Raw genomic sequence first — 22814 nt, forward strand, 5'->3', positions numbered from 1 at the left:
TTTTGGGATGGAGAAAAAAAAATACTGGCCTAAATATCGATACTTTATGGTACGAGGTTAATGGTCTTTAAGAGGAAGCAAAGGGACTATTTGTTTTTGGTTTGCATTGTATTTTATAGTCATTATTTTTCCCTTCTATGTTAGAATTTGTTGAAACAACATGTAATTTATTCTCACATGTCAATTTGAGAAGTATGAAAATAGAGGCTCCTGTAGTATTTTTAGTAACATCTGAACTTTTATAGCAGATGCAACTTTATATTCGCAATAACAGCCTCATCCAGTAATCGAGTAATTAGAATATTATAAGGTCTATTTTTGGCACTGACTTTTATCTTTATACCAATAAAGATATTTATACTTTTGAATTAAAAGTAAGTAGTTAAGTTTCAGAGCTTTTTTTCTTTCAATCATCTAAGAAAGACGTCAAAAAAAGTCGTGGTGGCCTAGTGGGTAAAAGACCAACCTCTCAAGTATGAGGGCGCGGGTTCGATCCCAGGTCAGGCAAGTACCAATGCAATTTTTCTAAGTTTGTATGTACTTCTAAGTATATCTTAGACACCAATGACTGTGTTTCGGATGGCACGTTAAACTGTAGGACCCGGTTGTCATTGAACATCCTTGACAGTCGTTACGGGTAGTCAGAAGCCAGTAAGTCTGACACCAGTCTAAAAAAGGGGTATCGGGTTGCCTGGGTAACTGGGTTGAGGAGGTCAGATAGGCAGTCGCTTCTTGTAAAGCACTGGTACTCAGCTGAATCCGGTTTGACTGGAAGCCGACCCCAACATAGTCGGGAAAAGGCTCGGAGGATGATGATCTTAAGAAAGACGTATGTATTGTTGTTTCGACCAGTATAACAAACTGAAAAAGCCATAGTCTAAACATTTTATAAGATCTTCTACATATTTATGTTCCTAAGACTTCCTTTATCAAACCACACTTAACAAACTAACCATATCAATATTATGCTAAACACTACAACAATAAAAGTCCAATAATCATTATATTAGCACAAAATCTATATTCATAACAACAGGGCCAATTAAAACCGTTGGCACATTATCTATGCGACCAACTGTCCCGTCGCCAGTTGCGTGAATCGAAACGTCACGGGCGCGGTGTGTGAAACGAAACGTCACGGGCGCGCTAATCGCGAGATTGGCTCATTTGATATGTGGCTGTCACGCTGAGTAGACGCGTGGCGGTCAATGGCTAATATTAGTGGTGAGGAATGTGATATTGAAATTGGCGTTTTTGATGTTTTTTTTTTTTGGATTTATTTTAATATTTGGTTAGATGTTCGAAAATTAATGGCCTTTTTCATATTTTTGTTAAAACTATTTAGAGGCTTTAATAAAGGCATTCATTTTTGCAAAATAATTGACCGATTACAGTAATCTGCAAGAATCTGCAGAATAAAGAAGCATTTATAAAATAATATTATTCAATTGACCATTTGTCAAGAGACATTTTGACGAATAGTCCAGGTTTTCTCGAGGTGATAAAATTCGTATATATTTGCCTTTCTCAACTATGTTGGGATCATCTTCCGTCTAGCCAGATACAGCTGAGCAGCAGTATTTTACAAGGAGTGACTGCCTATCTGACCTCCTCAACCCTGCTACCCAGGCAACCCGGTTAGCGGAACCCCTTACTGAGACGGGTTGTCAGGCTAGCTTTTGACTACCTATTACGACTGCCAAAGATGTTCAAATGATACAATATTCGTTTATACCTACTTTGCAAAAAAAACTTATTCTCGCGACACATTGTCCATCGATCACAGGCTAATTAATTAAACTACCCGTTACGGGAGCGAGTGAACCAATTTCAGTCCGCTTTAAATTTAAAAGTGTTGAGATTGCTCCGTCCATTTAATTGATACAGCCGGCAAGGAATCCCGGTCCGTTCGGTCGTTAGCTTATCAATATACTGATTTCACACTCGGGTGTGTTTGGATACATGGCGGAGAAGTTGGTTTGTCAATTGTTTTGGTGTAGGAAAGTTCGGTTGTATATGTAAGAGAAATTATTTTATTTTGATTTTGGATGACTAGGTATTTCTACGCGTTGCATTGATTAAGATTAATTGATTGCTCTTATAAATTAATATTCCAAAAACAATACTATACCTACAAGATTTTTTTTTTGTTTTCAAGAACTCACTAAATCTGGGCCAATTAGAAAAAATATTTCAATGTTAAATAGCAGATTTATTGAGGTGGAGTACTTGTAGGATACTTTTTATTAAGGTGCACGGAAACGCGGGTGAAGCCACTGGCGAAAGCTAAGTTATGAACAAAATTCTTCTACTGTGCAATGCCAAAAAAATATAACTAAATAATTTTAAAAAAAGCCATCCCTATCTCTAAACAACAATAACACTATTTAATACCCCAAAAAAAAAACACCTTAACAAAACAATAAAAATTATAAACTAAAATACCCGTACACTCGCAGGCATGTAATCCAGTCGCGTGCACGGGAGCCTGCGAGTCACGATGTTCCGAAGGACCAAAAAAAAGAACCAAAAAAAGGACCATATTATCACATCTCGGTATGTCCACTGCTTTGTGCGTCCACATTTATAAAACGCGTTTGTATTATTGCTTATTTAATATGCTTTTGATTCGTTTAAACGAGGGATTACGGTTTAATGGGAAAGGGTAGGTTGGATTTGTGGTGGTCATTTTTTTTGTCATCGAGTGTAATTTTATGAAGTATTATTGTTATCTCTGTGTTCGTTTTTTTTTTTGTATTTGTTTTTAGTAGCAATTTTTACGATTAACATAATATTTACATTAATTTTAAAAATTAAAATTAATACTAAATTTTTACGATACAATGTAATATAATTTAATTTATGTTGTATTTTTTACATATTAAAGAAGTTGTGGACATTATGACCATTATTTTTTAATCATAAGTTCATAACGCAAATATAACTGTGTATTTACCTAGAATATAGCGAAATCAAAATACCCACTAGTACTCTTAAATGTATGTTCCTTAAAGAAAACCCATAATTCATGGGAGTTTACTACATAAGATGCAGAGGCAGCTTAAGAATGATATATCTGTATAAAAGACTGCATTAAAGCATTTCAAGTGTACATAAATTACTTATAAACGTACAAAATGATGGACTAGAACAATTAGCCCATGTATCATGCGGGATATTATAAAATATGCTGCGTATAAATTATTGAGGATTAAATCTAATTATACTCAGGTTTTTTTGTTGAAGTCCTAATATAAGTTCATTATTTAACTATTGTGTGTAACTTGTTATATTATTTACTAGCTAGTTTTTCAGGTGCTAGTTAATATATATTTTTTGCTAGCCTCCGACCGAGGTTTCACCTATGTCCCGTGGAAATTATTCCTCACAGTCGGATTAAAAGTATTTTACAGCCTTCCTCAATAAATGGGCTAAGAATCTAGCATTGGATTAAAAAAAAAAGTATTGTCGCACCAACAATTGTGAACACTATACATTTACAAATATAAAGCTCATAAAATACTTAATCTAGTGTCACAATTACTTATGGTAAGCACCACATAAGATGTTTAAATAGGTTCATTGAAATATAAAAAAAAAAAATCTGTTTAGTAGTTCTTGACATCGGCACGTTCAAACCAATCAACAAATTCTTAGGCTTATACTCTTAATAAGATATCAAGAATTCAAGAATGGGAACAAAAACTATATGTAATTTTCATTTTTCAACAATAAATTTTACAAAAGACCGCTAAAGAAAAGCTCATACATATCTAATACGTTTATTGACTAAATGGGAACTTGGATAAAATTTATGTTTACAAAATTCCTCTTTATTATTCAATATTGAAGAAAAAACTCAATTACAATGAAGAATAAACATGACAAATAAATACATTATGAAATATGCAATATTTAGCGTTAATTTTACGTTTTATACATATATAAATACATTATATGCCTCGCCCTTTCCCAACTATGTTGGGGTCGGCTTCCAGTCTAACCAGATGTCAGTATCACTATTTTACAATGAGCGAATGCCCCATCTGACCTCCTCAACCCAGTTACTCGGGCAGCCCAATACCCCTAGTTAAGATTGGTTGTCGGACTTACTAGCTTCTGACTCCGTAACGACTGCCAAAGATGATCAAATGACAGCCGCGACCTACAGTTTATCGTGCCCTCCGGAACATGGTAATTTCATATAAAAGACTATAGCTTAAAAAACTATATTGCTATCTCATTTTATTGTTTAGAAAATAACAAGGAGAGAAATTTATTACGAATGCCAAGTTTTTGCGACGAAGAGCATGAAATAGGGTTAATAATAATAAGTAAGCTTGAAGGACCATAATAGTATGATAATGTGTAAACCTACAAATTATATTAACGTATTATTAATGCTTTTAATAGTGTTCTAGTTGACATATTGTATTAACTTTGATAGACATAATAATGCTATAAGACTCACACTGCTGACTAAACTGTTGGCCGATATAATTAGTTGAACTATAGTTCGGCCATTCAGAGAATACGTTCCTGACACGTCGCGATTGAACTGACGACGTAACTTTGCAATGGCGTTGCAGTTACGATAAAAATATTTTTGCTGGTTGTTTACCGTTTTAACAATTGAGGAGCATTAAAACAACATTATTATATCAATAATCAATGAATGTAGTTACGTCGTCAGTTCAATCGCGACGTGTCAGGAACGCATTCTCTGAATGGCCGAACTATAATGGGTGATAGTTTATTTTGAAAGTCATTGTGAATCCAATGGAATTTGGATCATTGTAATGTGTGCATTTCTATTCATCTGCTTACTGATTTATGAGCCCCATCAAACTATCAGCCGACTTAAAGTTTGCAGAAGTACATTGTAAGTGTTAACAATCGGGCAATAGAATATAGAAGACTAGCTTTTGCCCGCGACTTCGTTCGCATGATATAGTGACTTCCGGCATATTTTTGGTTTGACCAATAGATGGCGCTATATGTCCGGAATAAATTTTATTTTTTATTTTTATATTTTTTTTTTGAAATAAAAACTATCCTATGTCCTTTCTCAAGTTCCAAACTATGTCTGTACCAAATTTCACACAAATCGGTTCAGTAGTTTAGGCGTGAAGAAAAGACAGACAGACAGACAGAGTTACTTTCACATTTATAATATTAGTTAGGATTGAATTATAAAACATGTGTATTATTTAGAAAAACTAGATAATATGCAAAAAGAATCAGTAACAGTAATCAGTGAATTTTTTTTTTACTTATTTTATTTTTTTCTTTGTGCTAATCGACATAAATATTAACCAGTATATTAATGCATTTAACTTAATGTTATTAGGTACGACACACCCGATATAGGTACTCCCCTGTGGATTGCTGATTCGAAAAGATTAACAACAAAACATAATTTTAATGCCTTTCTTAATCTGACATCTTAACTCCAAAAATGCTTGCTTACAAAGTACCAAGCAATCACAATAACTGTATGAAAACTTCCATTGCTGCATCACCACTAACAAGCTATTCTCTCTCAAAAAACAAACGAGCAATGGACGTGCAAACCGAATAACAAATGACAGCCGTTAATCCTCCGCCCAGCTCTGAATAACCATTTTAATAGTTTAATTTACACTCTATATTCATTGAAAGATATTAATAATCTGTCAACAAGTTATAATAACATCACGTCTGATCCATAAGGTGATGAAAATTCAATCGAAATGGGGATATATATTATTTTGGATGTGCAATGAAGGATAAAGTTGGATGCAAGGGGTGGTGGCTGTGTAGTATCGTTAAGGAGATCTGATGTGTGACACACGGGTTGGTTGGAAAGCGAGCAGTTCTGCTTGAAATGGTCTCTAAGTGATGTAGGGATGTGAAAAGATATGCAATGTATTATCGACATTTTATAAGTTTTTTTTTTTTGTAATTTTATATGTTTTTATTTAAAACCTAAGCTACAGAACTTAAAGGCGAGTAATTTTGCTTATGCAAAGTTGGCTGATAGTGACTTCATGTCAATATGAAAAAAAAAGACTATAATACAACATGGTGCGTCAAAATGAATAGCTTCGTATATGCAAAATTATTTGACGGAAAATATATAAGCTTTTATTTTGTGTCACATAGAACTCGATTCCTCCTTACATCAAGGTAGTTTGTAAAACTACTGAAAACTACGAACTAAGAAGCAACTTAACGAAAATCGATTTATTTCTAGATTCTCGATAAAAACACAAAAACTCTACTTAACCTACATGTCCGTATGACTCGATTGAACCAGCAAAATGGGAATAAGTTTTGGCGTGGTACCCACATAAATCAGAAAGCCCAGTGTTGCTCAATTAAAAACTCACTATCTGATGTAGTCAGTGCCTGGTGTCATTTATTCTGCCTCAGATATGTTATAGAGACTGGAAATGTACACATGAGATTGTATGGGGAATATGTCTGTAGTAGAATGGCAATAAGTATGAAATTTTAGATAGAGGGAGTTGATTACCTATATTTGGTAATTATTATAGTTGTTTTCTATTCTTTATTTTAACTAGCTACCATCAGTGATGTCATACGCGACCTGTGGCAATTTTATCGTCCACCCAAATAAAAAGTATGCCTTTTTAGGTAAATGAGCGGTGTAAGACTGATGGTGTAAGACTGGTGTTTTCAAATTAGACCTGAAATTAGCGCGTCCAAGCAAAGACGTAAACAAACTCTTAAGCTTTACACCGTTAATATCAAGATGATATTATAGCGTTTTATAGTAGTTTAAGTGAAACAAATACATCGCTTTTTCTTAAATAGGGAATATTTTCAGTATCATTTTCTCGTGATACAAAGACGGATGTTTCACAGCCGTTAATCATAAGCAATGCATCTAGAATTCTTATTATTTTTCCGGATCTCCCCCAAGAAAATTATGAGGAAAATTAGTGAAAGTGAAGGCGGCAGTTTGAAACGAACTTTTTATATACTTCGCTCTAAATAGTAGATCATAAAACACCAGTTATGTCTATCCGAGAGTAACGTTATAACGATTTTTTATCGATACGGTCGCGATTATAATCGACTTTCGGCTATTAACATCGATATTTTGATTGTTTCGGTTTCTTGAAGTGTGAAATAATTTTTAAGATTTATAGCATTTCAAGTGAAGCAAAAGTATATATAGTTTGACACAATGAAAATATTACTGACAGTTAAATGTTGAGAAAAAAATCGGTTTATGAGTAACTAATTACGGATAAGTACTTTGAGAAATACGAAAGTGAGCTAATAAAATTATTGCTTATGTTTAAGTACCAATTACTTGAATGCAATTTTTTGTGAACAAAGAAACTATTGAATAACTTTAGCAGTAACATATCAGAAACATATTTGTGTTTATTATTGTTCTTAATCTGTATCTCAAAACTGATCATCACATGACCTTTAAAACAATGCATTCCTTTATTCCTATAACTATTTTACACCATCACTGCACCAAAGAGATCACAAACTCATTACACATTTCTCAGATCAGAGTTGCCAACGAAAATAATTTCTCAATGATATGGCAACACTGGCCATTACGGCAGTTACGGTATTTTGCGAGAATCGAGCGCCCGTGCGCCGATCAATTATGATCGATATCATTTTAATCGATGGTAATCGCTAATGATGCGAGACACTGCAGCTGTAAATTTTATTTATATCGTTGACTTGGTGAATTAAAAAATATGGCCACTTTTCTGGGTTAAACTTTGTCTTATGGTAAATTAACTGTTATAATTGCTTTGTTAGGTTTTGAGAAATTAACGGTCCGAGCGTTGATTACACAACATTAACGTCTTAATATTTTTACCATTACTGGTAAACATTTGTATAATACCTGAGTATTTAAAAATCAGCCCATTTTTTATTTGACCATCTTTAAGAGGTCAATCTTTTTATTCTCGATCTTTCTGACGTCTGATCTGACAGCTGCCTATCCTTTTCCCAACATTATTAGGTCCAGTTTCTAGTCTAACCCGCTGAGTTTCTGTGTGCCACATAGAGCTACTGCATAAGTGGGTCTCATCAACCCAGTTACCCGGGCAAAATCATTCCAAATTGACAAATGATGCATTCATAAATTTCCTGTCAAGCGCAATCAATTTCAGAATAATTTTCAGGTATCCTGTGTATTTAATAGAATAATCAATAATTTCCTATCTCCATGCTTTAGGGTTATTGATATAAAACCCCACTGCCCTACGGCACAAAATAATGCCTTCACCATAGTAAAACCATTTATTATTAAAATAGTGTTTACATTTTCCAATGAATTTGGTCCTGAATATAATTGCACACATCCCATTATAATAATTATGAAACACTATATATCATGTAAGCGTTTATCGATTCTGATAGAAATCGATTTTAAAATTCATCTATACTAATTAGGTATCGATATTATCGACGCTTCGAATTACAAGCCCCCACACTATTTACGCAATACTTGTCAAACATGATGCAGAATTTTAAATATATCGATAAAAATGGCCTTAGTCATGAATATTTTTATGGGGCTATGAAAAATATTAAACAGAAATTGTTTATCAAATATAGATTAGATTTTTATTATTAATTAGTACTGAATGATTTTATTTTTTCAAATTAAGGACGTTATACGATTTATGGATAAAACCTTCTTGTATTTTTTTATTTTTTTACCACTATAAATGGTCTTGTAAAAATATTTATTATGCTAGATAATATGGGAATGGATAAAGTAAAAAATTGATTAAAACTAATTGTTTATTACGACCGCATTGAAAGCTAAAAATAGATAATATAAATCTTATATAAAGAATTACCTACCTAACAATTGCGAATTTTATTAAATTAATAAACTAGACTTTACTGCAATTTACACTAAATTTATGAACTATACTCCAATATGTCTTCTAAATCGACTTTCACCATAAACTATTATAGAGAAAAAAGCACAAAATATCCATAAGCAATTTTCAATTAATTTCGTAATTGAATTTCTCTCGATTTCCATACAAACACGTCGTTAACTTAATGTTAACGGCGGCATAATGGCTGCACCTTTTACTTACATTATAACAATTTTATAATACATTATAATTTCAAATGAATCAACAAAAACATTCACAGTTTCATAGATACTTCAGAAAATTAATCGCGTACTCTTCAATTTATGTCTCATTTCAGTCAAAAATACGCACACAGAAAAATATACCTAACTCCTTTAAAATAAAGTCTAAATTCACTTGTGTAAACTGAGCAAAGAAGGCGATATTGTGTAAAGAGCCTAAAGGTACAGTCGGGCGCATAAATAACTGTGCGCAAGATATGAAGATGTCGAGTGGTTTAATGAAACGTCAAAGTATCTCGCTCATTGATTGCTCGCGAGAAAGCATAAATCGTGTGCGCTCACGGGTACTTGCGACGCTTAAATCATTTTGTGGCTGATTGTACGTGTTTGTTTATGTTGGTCATGATACACGTGGTGGCTTACTCATTATCAATAAATTGCTTGGTATAGCGAAATGAGATTGGAGGTTCGATCTCATACTTTTTCATGCGTTTGCTTGCATGATTGGGAAGGAATAGCTGCTAATTCTGTTTCTAAGAATAGAACATGTCACATAAATGATTAATGTAGTTTTTAACGTTTTTTCCAGTCAGTACCTATATTAAATACTGTAGAATATTAGCCTATTTTTATTTTGATGAATAATGATGTTCAAGTTCATTTTTGCCAAGAAAATATTTAATTGAGACGTATAAAAAATCTTGGTGATGTGAAATATACTACCTTTCTACCTTTACCTAGTAAGTAAATAGAAATCTAGAATTCTCTACGGCCCAAGAATCGAAGTAAAAAATGTCCGTCAATGTCCACGGTTCACGTTTTTTAAACATGTGAAATAAAAAAATACTATCGAAGTAACATCTATAAAATCTACATAAACTTTACTATTGTGAATTCGATGAAAAAATTAATATGTAAGTACCTAGATAATATTACGACTTCACACACCTTTTTTATTTCTTTGACTTTCTCTGTCCTTCAAGCGTCAAAACGGATGCATAAAATTGTAAAAAAATACATTTAACTTTTTTATTAAAGTGTACTTTTTGCCGTACAAGTATTGGCTTTTTACCGTGGGAAATAGTATGTGAAATAAAAGAAACAGCACTTTTTTAATAATTTTATTGGCTGTATCTTCTAAGGTACTATGTCATTAGGGTACGTATAAAATACCCCATATTAATGTATATACCTTCCTCTAATGTAAGAACCTAAGTTAATGTAAATAAATAGGGAAATATAAAGGCTGTACCTTATGCATTATAATGTACGACGAACGAGTATATTCTAAAACTAATAGAAGCCTTCTAAAAAAATATTATTTGTTATTGAATACTACAAAAAAAATCTTTGCAGGTATTTTAATTAAATTACCTAATTAATCGTTTTACATTCTCAATTCCAACAACAACAAACAAACAATCTAAACCAACGACAGAAGAGTCATTGATATCCAAGATATACGTAGAAACTTAAAAACTTATAAAAGTTGCATTGGTACTTACCTGACCTGGAATCCAACCCACAACCATACTCAACAACTCTCTAAATGAGGGCTACCGCGTATGAAATCGCCGCTAGAGGCGCTCGTGTAGCGTGAGGTCTACGAAACGTCAAATGTCACTGTTTCTTTACGCGCGCGAGTTTATATTTCTAATTAAATTAATATTGCGAGTATTTAACAATACTTTATATTAATTATGGCATATACAGATCAGGGATCTATAAATGTCACTGCTTTGACACACTTTTATCTTTCGGAAACTTATGTCCACCTTTCTTTTTCAAGCAAAACGGCACTGCGCAACACTGTGGCATCGCCAATACGTTCACACTATAGGTCTATTGTATTAAATATGATCTAATATAATCATCTAGTGAAACAAAAAACGGTAGCCCCCATTCCAACAACAACAACAATCTAATCAACGACAACAGTCTAATCAACAACAACAGTCTAACAACTATCAACGCTGAAGTAATCAGTAGCCCGGTGTTTTCAAATCCTTACTGTTAATTATAAACGCTTATAATTACCGCGTCCCCTTCGATAAAGAATTTCTTTTATTTTTGCACTTGCACCTGTTAAAGTAATTGCTTCTTTCACCAGTTTTTTTCGCTTTAAATATAAGTTTTCAACTTGATATGGTAACAAATGCTGACAGCTGTCACTTTTGACGGAGAACGTTTTTTGACTCAGGTATGTAGAGGTAAGGATTTAAATAATAAGCTGCTTAGAAAATACTCTTCTTGAGTACTTGTTCACAAAGAATTTCGCCTACGGTAGTTGACATAACCAGTCGAAACGTCAACCATGCGAAAATAACACATTTAACTATTAATCATGGTGGTGTAAAATACCCCATGTGACCGGAGCACATAAATATAAATTAATTATGTAAATACATTTTAATTAAGCCTTTTTCTATAAATAAGTATGAGACGTTAGAAAATACAAAACGATCTGATTATTGCCAATTGAACTTTGAACACGGAGCCATAACTCGTGACTGTATCTAACATCCAATAAATATAACTTTTTTGCTATTTTCATTGTAATAAACGCGATGCAAAGTCACCATAATGTATTCCATCGATGCGAGACAAAACAAATAATGGGTTATACAGGCTCTTAAAGATTACAAGCTCCTATAGTTGATGAAGCAATATTTTATCATCGATCTTTGTCATAACCGTTAATTATTAGAATTATTCCCCAATAAAAAATACCTATCAAAGTTACACACACCATTTAAAGGATTCACAACCTCTAAATTGCCATTATGAAAATTTTATAGTGCCGTCCCACACAAAACCAGCAATTAAAAATACTCATTTAATAATTTCTTCATTTCGTACTTCGCGTTCGAACTTCAAATTAATGATCGAATTCAACAGCTTGACGTGTCCTTTACTCGATTATTTAAATTCAAAAACTGTAATTATCGAATAATTATTGTTCTTTATCATCGATTATTCGATTCCTTTAAAGCGTTATTGCTTACGCCAAGTGGTTTTTCGTAGTGTTGTCGTGTAGTTATTTGCATACAATGTCGATTATAGATTGTCGACATCGCTCTTTATGATGGGTATTTGTTTTGCGTTTATTTCTCGAACACATGGCGTTCGGTTTTAGTTATGGCGGTCAGAGGCGATATGTCATCCTTATATGAAGAAATATGCGAAGTTAATTTACATTGTACATTTGTAATTAAAAACTATTGTAACTATTTGTATTTATTAGATACTGGAGCCTGGTTCTCATTTTTATGGCTGGCAAGTAAGGTAAAGTTTTGTTAGTCGAAGAAATATTGAAAATTATGCAATTGTTTATAGACTTTCGAATAAATGAATAGTTGTTATCAGTTTTATTGCTTTTCATTTCAGAATATCAGTGAGTGTTTCCGTTTCAAGTGGTGCCTTGTTTTATAAACATCGATGGTTTATGCTTTCGAGTTATCCTCGGGCAAAACATGCCTACCAACAAGAGATAATTCGTGTACTCTATACAAGGTGTTCATAATAAAGCATTCGAGCCATTCCGAGAGAAAATACGTTCTGAAGTCCGAAGTTATCTATTGTAATGTCGGGAGAGAACAAAAACGTTTGCAATCATACCGATTTCACTTTTCATCAATCAGTCGAGTCGTAACGTTCATTATATCAGTATTCATCATTACTACGTATTTTAATTGCGAACGTATGTATGCGAAAATTACTTACATTTGCTGCGAAAAAAATTCTTTCGGATAAAAGTGTGTAATTGATACGAATGGGTGATTATCGATACAATTAGAGTGGTTTATGCAACGCCCCGTCACTATTTAGTCGTAATAACTGTAATTCGAGGCATAGCGCTGTACCTATTAGTTACTATTATAGGATTGTTATTAATTAGTTGCGCGGAAAATATTTTCCCTTTACTTCTTTTCATTTTTTATATATTTTTTTGAATGTAACGGTAAACTGATAGGCTTAATTATTTTTAAGTCATTTTAATTTTAGCCCAATGGTACCTTGTAATAAAAATTGATGAGGTTGTGTGTAAACGTTTCAACATTGTTGCCTCAATTTTTCATTCTAAAGCCTTTTTTATTCAATAAATAATTTATTTAAAAAACAAAATAATGTGAGTTTAATAAAACTAAACTGTTGCAAATTGCTCCAATAATAATCCCAACTACCCAACGGGTTATTATGAAACCAGTTAATTATAACAAAGTTTAATAAAATACATTATTGGTAAGACTTCAATTGGACCCATTTGATAGAAAAGGGCGGTACTATTAGAATTGATTATTTTGTATCTTTACTAATATTATAAAGTCGATAATCTCCGGAACATCTGTGGTACTTCCAAACTAAAGCAGAATGAATGAAAATACACATAACGATAAGGACTGAAGTATGTAGTCCATTTAAAAGCATTATTAACAAGGCCACAAGATTCATTCATGGAAACAAATAAACAAAACTACAGGAATCCCGAATTTATCGCAAAACAATCTCAGCACATTAGTCAAGATCGACATTTCCAACTCGCACGGTTGTCCAACAATTAAAAATATTACACATAGCCATAATTCTTTTTCTTAACAAACAAAAAAACTCAATTAAACCAACGGGAGCCGCGAGATAAAATTAAAACTTAATTAAAACTCCATAATGGTGAGGCTGGTTTACAAACTCCTTGGTAACAAAAAGGTTGTGAACAAAAAGTCTGGTAGCGAGGCGTAAAAACATTTTGTCACTAATACTGAGTTCGTGAGTCGTGATGTCCGTTTGTTTTGCTCAATGTGAAACATGGGATTGTGGTCGTTATCGGTGTCCGTTTTAATGATCCATTAAGGGAACGCTTTACTTATAGATGTGGCTGGCTGGAGATTTGATGTAGAAGCGTGAAAGTAGGTTTTGCATATTAGAGGTATGGTGTTCACGTAGCGGAATTCTGGACCTTTAAAGTAAAGGATATAAATAAAAGATTGTTTTGGAATGCTTATGTTATGCTTTAAACAATCCAGCAAACGCAAGCCTGCCACAATCACCACGTTCGGTCCGTATGCCTGAATATAACGTAATGTATTTATGCAATCCGCGCCAAAATACATGGCGATTAAAAGACCCAATACAGGACTCTGTAGCTTACCTCCCCACTCAGAGACATTTAATGGTTACTTAAGCCATTCCTTAGTGAAGGATTTGTATGACATTCCGTCACTAAGGAGTGACTTAAGTACTCATTAAATGACTTGGAGTGGGGAGTTAAGACATTTAATAAAGTAAAAGATATTTGTGGAAGAGAAATACTTACGACCAGTTTCTTCATCAAAAGTTAAAGTAATGTCTAAAGTAAAAGTAACGGTCAAATACGTTTTTTTCAAGGCTAAAGTGACAGCAACACTAATAGAAAAATTGAATTTGACCGTTACTTTTACTTTAGACATTACTTTGACTTTTACTTTGGCTTTAACTTTTGATGAAGAAATTGGCTGTTAGATATATTTTGTACACTTACACATACAAGTAAAATTACAATATTTAACATAGTGAGTCACGTTTTTCAACAAAACTTTCTTTCTAATTTTCCTAACACCTATGCATTTATCAAACACCGACCCTTTTCCATCAACACACATAACTGTGTCGCTTTCATACAACATGTACTCGTGGTTGGTTTTATTTTGACACAGTGGTGTGGCTGTGTTTAATTCCAGTTATCGGCGACAATGTCCACGCGGCTACCTGTTAAATATGGGATTCGGTTCAGCTTCGAGTGCACGCAGAGTTACGAAGGGTTTAGACTGGACGTACGTTGTTTTTAATTTTGAAAAAAACAGTTTCAATTTGTTTATATAAAATATGTATTAGTATATGATTGAATGTTATGATAGTTATGTATAGTATTTTCTTTGGGTCCTAGAAGCCTGCGTTAAATAAATTACATTGTTAATATACGTGGAAGTGTTCTAACTGCGCCAGTTACATCTTGAATTCCTCCAAAAAGGAAAATACACCATCCTGTAACGTTTCCACCTCAAGAGCGTACAAGAGAATGGCTTTAAACTCGCCCCCTCAAACAACCATCGTGACCCGTGAAGATGTACGTGAAATCATCAAGGAAGCTATCCAGGAGCAGTTTGCTTCTATGCTTGAGCAAATAAACTTTTCAATACTCAAAGTCGTAAACAAAGAGCTTGAGCCGATAAAGAGTGAGTTCGCTGACATGATGGCATCAATGAATTTCCATGCAAAAGAGCTTGAAGAATATCAGTTAGAACATAAAGCTTTGAAAACCTCTCTGAAAGATTTACAGACTGAGAATACTAACCTCAAGAAGTCAGTGGTAGATATGGGCATTCGAATTAACTATTTGGAGCAACAGACGCGTTCAACTAATCTAGAACTTCAATGCTTGCCAGAAAATAAACAAGAAAATCTCTACACGGTTATTAAGCAACTGGGAACCGTCGTTGGATGCAAGTTGAGCGACGCCGATATTCATCACTGTACCCGTGTAGCCAAACTACAAAACTCTGGTTCCCGCCCGCGATCCGTTGTTGTTCAATTGGCCTCCCCTAGAGTTCGTGACCTGCTCTTGTCCTCAGTCATAAACTTCAATAAGGGTAAGAATAACATTGAGAAACTTAATACTTCGGACCTAGGACTAGCTGGTGAAAGGAAGCCAATATATGTGCAAGAACACCTGTCTCCCTCTAATAAAGCACTGCATGCTGCTGCTAGGCTAAAGGCAAAAGAAAAAGGATTTAAATTTGTGTGGGTCAGAAATGGTAGAATCTTCGTAAGAAAAACAGATATGTCCGAACACATCCTCGTTAAAAATCTAGACTCACTAAATAAATTAGTCTGATAGCAATATATAATTAAATTAAAGACACATGTTATTATAAGAAACATACTGTAAAATTCGATAGCTTACATATTTATTACCAAAATTGTAGAGGCGTAAGAACAAAAACGCATACCATATTTCGTAATGTGTGTTGTAATAACTATGATATTGTCATTTTTACTGAGACGTGGCTTGATTGTACAGTACTGAGCAGTGAGTTGTTCGACGACAGATATATTGTTTACAGAAGGGACAGAGAAAGTTCTTGCCTACAGAGTGGTAAACGGGGTGGGGGTGTGTTGATAGCTGTAAAAAAATCTATGAACTCCAAACGAGAGAAACAATTTGAAAGTAATTGTGAAGATCTTTGGTTAACTTTGGATCTGTCTGTGGCACGATCTGTTCGTCGGGCAGCTTTCTGTTCTGTATACCTGCCACCACCTGTGCGAGTCCCTTACTTGGAACAATTCTTGGATAAATGTAATGAAGTGTTTGAACAGCTAAACTGTTCATATGTCTGTATCGCAGGAGATTTTAATATCGGTGGCATAGATTGGAGCATTGTCAATACTCCCGATTGCGATAAGTGCCCTAAATTGACCAATATAGATCAAACATTAATAGATTTTGCGAATGTAAATAGGCTTAAGCAATTTAACAATGTATGTAACTCTTCTGACCGCATTTTGGATCTTGTGCTTTGTAACAATTCAATGTGTAGAGTGAGTCAAAGTGAGGATCCGATTAGTAACATTGACCAGCACCATCCTCCCCTTGATATTGTTATTTCTCTGAATAAGGAAGACAGACTACCATATAACACAACTGATGATAGACCTAATTTCCGGAAAACGAGTTACATACCGATCCGGAAGTACTTGAGTAGTATTGAATGGCATGAGTTATTTGATGCACAGGCGGATGTTAATGAGATGGTAGAGCTGTTTTATGGCGTTATTCGTGAAGGTATAGAGAAATTTATAACGAAGCGAGTCCCAAAAAAAAGTAAATTTCCACCATGGTTCAATCGAAGTCTGATCAAATTACTTAATCGCAAAAATAAGATCAGGAAACGCCACAATATTTACCACAACCCTTTAGATAAAATTGAACTGCAGATTTTAACAAAACGCTGTAATGACCTTGCAAAACTTTGTTACAACAATTATATAAAGCAGTTGCAAGACGAACTCAAAGGTAATCCGAAGTTATTCTGGAGTTATGTTAAAGCTAAAAGAGATGGGTCAAGTTCATATCCTATTTCAATGACAAATGGTTGCGATACATCGTCTGATCCCGCAACCATTTGTGAATACTTTGCATCTTACTTTTCCTCTGTTTATAGCCCTTCTCAAGATAATTGCAATAACGGCTACACAAAATGTTTGAATAATATTGAAATTAATAGCTTATGTCTATCAAACATATCTTTAAATAGTGAAAGTTTACACGAAAAGCTTAAGAAATTAGATATCAATAAGGGCGCTGGACCAGATGGGATACCCCCAATTTTTATCTCTGAGTGTGCTGCTGAGTTGGTCACCCCATTGTTGCTTATTTACAACAAATCCTTAGTCTCAGGTGTCTTTCCATCAGAATGGAAGGTAGCAAAAGTCGTACCCATACATAAAGCTGACGAGGACAATCTGATCTCTAATTACAGACCCATATCAATTCTATCCTGCTTTGCTAAAATTTTTGAGTCTCTAATTTGTCCATTTATTCAAAAGCACCTTAAACTGTACCTAAGCGACGAACAGCATGGGTTTGTAGAGGCAAAATCGACAAGTACAAATCTTTTTTTGTTTACCGAACTGATATCAGAGGCAATGGATTCAGGTCATCAAGCCGACGTCATTTATACGGATCTCAGCAAGGCTTTCGACAGAGTATCGCATGAGATACTGATACATAAGCTGCGAGCGTATGGTATCACTGGAATGTTGCTTTCTTGGTTAAATTCGTATCTTAGAGCCCGATCTTTTTATGTAGTAATTAACGGATTTCAATCCGACAACCGCTATATCTCTTCCGGAGTTCCACAAGGTTCCCATCTGGGCCCGGTATTATTTAATTTTTTCATAAATGACATTCCAAATTGTTTCCTACATTCTAAAGTATTTATGTATGCCGATGATCTGAAATTCGTCAAAATTATTAAATCTAAACATGATGCCACTCTCTTGCAGACTGATCTCAATAGGCTTGTTGAATGGTGTGAAGACAACTCAATGTTGTTAAATCCCAGTAAATGCTACCATGTCAAATTCACTAGAAAGTATGATTTGATAAGACAAGACTATTACATAAATGAAACTAAAATAGCAGAATTAAACACAATAAAAGACCTTGGTGTTACGTTTGATGCTAAATTAACTTTTATCCCACATATGGATTGCATAATAAAAAAGGCTTCGAAAATGCTTGGGTTCGTCTTAAGACATTGCAAACAGTTTCGGTGTCCAAAAACTAAAATTATGCTTTACAACAGTCTCATTCGGAGCGGGCTGGAATATTGCTGCGTGATCTGGCGTCCGCATTATGCTACACACTCGTTACGCCTGGAGAGAATCCAAAAGCGCTTTCTATTTCACCTGGCATTTGCTGGCGGAATAGCAAAAAAAACGCGTTCATATAACAAGCGGTTAGAACATTTTAAAATGATTTCGCTGGAAAAGCGCCGTCGCCTTATGGACGTACTGTTCGTGGGTAAAGTAATGGCTAACAAAATTGTTTGCCCACAGATACTGAGTAGTTTTAGATTTCGTGTGCCTTCAAGGATTCCGCGTAAACCCATAACACCGCTCTGTCCACCGCTCCGACGAACGGTGCTAGGTGCTAACTCCCCTGTTGCGAGGTTAAGCAAGACCATTAATGACTGTAGCGATCTTATTGACCTACACTTTGACTCTCTGTGCACTCTAAAGTCAAAGACTTTGAAAAGTCTAGAAAAGGATTGATTATGCATACTTTATGTGTTTAAATTATTATCATTTTTTTTATATTGTTAAACTCGTACCTAGTTTTAGTATTCTTTTTTTTTATATAATATGTAACTTAGTAGTAGTTCCTATATAATGCATCGTTTTACTTTTTGCATACGTACAACTACCATATGAATGCTGAGTTTACCTGTAACTGGTTGTGCACTACTGTTTATCTGTTTTGATTGTTTTTTATGTCTATGTTAGTGTATTCAATTGTTGGTAAACCAATAAATAAATAAATAAATAAATAAATAAATTGAGAATTTCAAGCCCTAATTAAAGTAATTAGAGAAGAAATATAATGTCAAGAATATAAATTGAAAAAAAAAAAATGGCGGTATTAGGTGATGGTAATATTTTATCTCTTTGAGAATATGATTGGTATCAGATATCATAATGTGCCTTCGCAATAAATGATAAACTTGTTTTAAAAATATTGACTGTAGGCACAAATAATTGCACTGGCTTGATATACATAACTATACATTTTCTTTGTCGTGAGGAAAGTCTGAAGTTATAGTCTTGGGAAAGGCTCACCTGAATTTGACATTCATTTTATATCATTTAATATTCAATCCTTAGGTACGGCTTACGTCCATTTTCACACTGAACCTTCTAGCACCATCATAGATCTACAAGAGAATGTCTTACTCATCGGGTGCCGAAGTCATAAATTCGGCCGGCAGCTCATTTGAATGCGCCCGATTGTGATCGACGGCTGCGCGAGCGCACCAATTTATAGCTCACGCCCCATACATACGGCCCGTAAATATTGAGAGAAATACATCCAGTATTTATTTCGATAATTATTTAAATATTTAAAGTTATTAGGAGCCGTTTTAGGCGTTATTAGGGAGGATTTTAGTGGCGCTGATAATAAATTTATTGGTCACGATTCATTGTTTAGGACAGTCGGTTATGAAGAGGTTGATGACATATTTATTTTAAAGACATTGCCTTTGCTTTGGATTTTATTGGATGAGAACGCAAATGATAGAATGTGTATTTTACTGTGGAGTAATTTTACGATTTTCCTAGTCCAGGAATTTTATTTAACAGTCTTACTCCCGCACTCAGAGACATTTAATGATTACTTAAGTCACTCCTTAGTGACGGAATGTCAAAGAAATCCTTCACTAGGGAATGGCTTAAGTAACCATTAAGTGTCTCTGAGTGTAACTATCAGAGTAGAACATCATAGCACAATAGTCAATGCAAAGTATACATATTATTACAAGGTAGTGCAGGACCTCAGTCTTTCTGAGCCCAATCTAATTAGCAATAATGGCACTTTCTAAAGAATTTCAGAATTTCTCATCAATCATTCGTATCTAATTACTGAAATCGATCTCATTACAGCCGACATTTCTTCAGCAAACTTGTGTTTTTTTCATTGACTTTCATTTTGCAGCGGCTGCAGCGCTGAACCGTCTATTACTTTGCGTACAATAATTGTGATCGCGCACACTAAAAACTTTTAGTCGGCCGATAGTTTGTGTAAACTCATAAATCAGTCCTCTCTCCAGTCTCAGTATGAAGATGTACAGAAGTGATGTCCTCCTAGCTGATTATCGGCTACGGCAGCTTTTCTCATGTAAGGAGATAAGCCAACTGCGCAGGACATATTATAGTGCACAAGCATTTGCACAGACACTGGTGCACTCACTGTTCCTTCATTTTCATAGCCCGATGGGACGGCAATCCGACACCGCCGGAGAGAGATCAGGCGCAGGACCGACATTTACGTGCTCTCCGATGCACGGGTGTATCAATCACCAACTTTCAGGCTCCGGGCTGCTTCGTGAAAGTTTCTAAAACCCACAAAGCGATTTCGACCCGACCCCGGGAATCGAACTTGAGTCCTCGTGCTCAGCGCTTGCGACACCTAGACCAACGAGGCAGTTGTGTACACACGTAACAACGATCAGATATTTGTCTGGTATTAGACCGACTGATTTTTAACAACCACTGGGCCATCAGTTGGCCGACTATTTAGTCGCCAGTGTGCCCATACGCTAATTGTGTTAGAAAGCAGAAACGCGCTGTAAGAGAAAACTACGTTTTGTAGATACTTCGACAATTATGTAATTATCTAGCAATGGTTTTTTTTTTTTTTTGCAAAATTATGTATATCTGTTACGGTATTAACTAGTAGGGACATTATGGTAAGTATGAGGTACTTGAGCTATCTGTGTGGGATGTCTGTGTCTAAAAATATAGTTTTTAAGGAGTGTCGTGTCATTTGACACTTAAGTTTGGCAAATTAGAGAGACCTGAATCTTACAAAAGCGCTTTTCTAGCACAAGATTTTTTAGGAAATATTTTTCGTTAAGAATGATCTTTTTCGTTAGTGCTATTTAAGGTGCACCTCTATTTTTATTTACAACGTGCAATCTGGTGATTAAAGTATACGCATGATCGGAAATGAAACCAAACTCAAACACACCATAAGATAATTAATAAAACCAACTTCTCAAGAATTAATTGACACAAGTTTTCACTGAGTTCCTGTATATCTTGTAACGGAAAAAGAGCGTAAAGATACCACATCTATGTGTGGTAGTAGGTTACTTGCTACCGGGACTGTGGCCGACGGCCGTAAAATTGTTACTATTAGTAATCACCTTGACACAGCAAGCATTGGATAATTGCATACACAAAGTATACTTGGCGTAGTGTTGTCGGTATTTTGGTGTGATGGATTATGATACTTGTATGAAGTTATTTTGCATGATCATCTCCCGAGCCTTTTCCCAATCATGTTGGGGTCGGCTTCCAGTCTAACCGGATTCAGCTGAGTACCAGTGCTTTACAAGAAGCGACTGCCTATCTGACCTCCTCAACCCAGTTACCCGGGCAACCCGATACTCCTTGGTTAGACTGGTGTCAGACTTACTGGCTTCTGACTACCCATAACGACTGCCAAGGATGTTCAATGACAGCCGGGACCTACAGTTTAACGTGCCATCCGAAACACAGTTATTATCCAAGTTATTTTGCATGATAAGTATGTAAAAATGGTGTGAAATAATGCCATGCTTTATAAGGGTTGGTTCTAGAATCTGATTTTTTACAGAGAATAATCTGGTCTGTCCGTGGATGGGTGACCATCTTGTCATGGCGAGTTTTTCTGTACACACTGTTCTGTCATTTGAACAGTCATTTGGTAGTCGTTAGGGGTAGTCAGTTTCCGGAAAGTCTGACAAATAATCTTACCCAGATTAGTGGATTGTCCAGGGTACTGAGATAAGGACGCCAGAAAGGCAGTGGCTCCACATAATATCCTAGTACACAGCTGCATCCAGTTAAACTGGAAGCCGATCCCAACATATGAAGAGGATTCTAAGCCAATATATCTGATTTTGGAATGCAATTAGGTAATCCAAATTCGGACAAATTATTGGGTTGTGGAGAAAAAGTTAAACTTAGGTTCAGTAAAATCTATTTAATCAAGGCTACTGAGAAGTAAAATTAAATGATTGTTGCTATGGGTAGAAGATAGTCATATTTCATTAGTAAACGTTTAAAAGTCTAGACAGCCAGTGAAAGTGCCACTTGAAAATAAAACCGACCATTTATAAGCTACCTTACACCCTTTATCAAACCATCGGTACTACAATAACAGTTTCATTTGAAGCAGTTTTTTCAACAGTTAACCCTATCTATCGTACAAAGGTGCCGCCGCGAAGTTAAACACATACAAAAAAGTATTTTTCCCTCGTGTTGACCGCTTTTAACCTCAGGTTAATTATTTAAGGCTAAGAGCACATTTATCACACATCGGTTGGCGTCGGTAGTGTGTTATTTATTACTGAATATATATGTTTATATAGTATATGTTTGTGCTGTGACGCCGCTCGTAATTTTATGAGAGTTA

At 34.8% G+C, this 22814-nt stretch overlaps 2 protein-coding genes across 4 annotated transcripts in view; one reads left to right on the plus strand and one right to left on the minus strand.

Annotated features, from left to right (window-relative positions):
• LOC124640864 (aryl hydrocarbon receptor) overlaps positions 1-22814 on the minus strand; it is a 134595-nt gene that overhangs the window by 22492 nt on the left and 89289 nt on the right. The window lies entirely within an intron of this gene.
• LOC124641021 lies at positions 15153-15968 on the plus strand. Its single transcript, XM_047179029.1, has one exon. The coding sequence runs from the start codon at positions 15153-15155 to the stop codon at positions 15966-15968; it is 816 nt and encodes a 271-aa protein (XP_047034985.1).

This window comes from Helicoverpa zea, chromosome 21, assembly GCF_022581195.2.
Source record: "Helicoverpa zea isolate HzStark_Cry1AcR chromosome 21, ilHelZeax1.1, whole genome shotgun sequence".
In the NCBI taxonomy this organism is placed as follows: domain Eukaryota; kingdom Metazoa; phylum Arthropoda; class Insecta; order Lepidoptera; family Noctuidae; genus Helicoverpa; species Helicoverpa zea.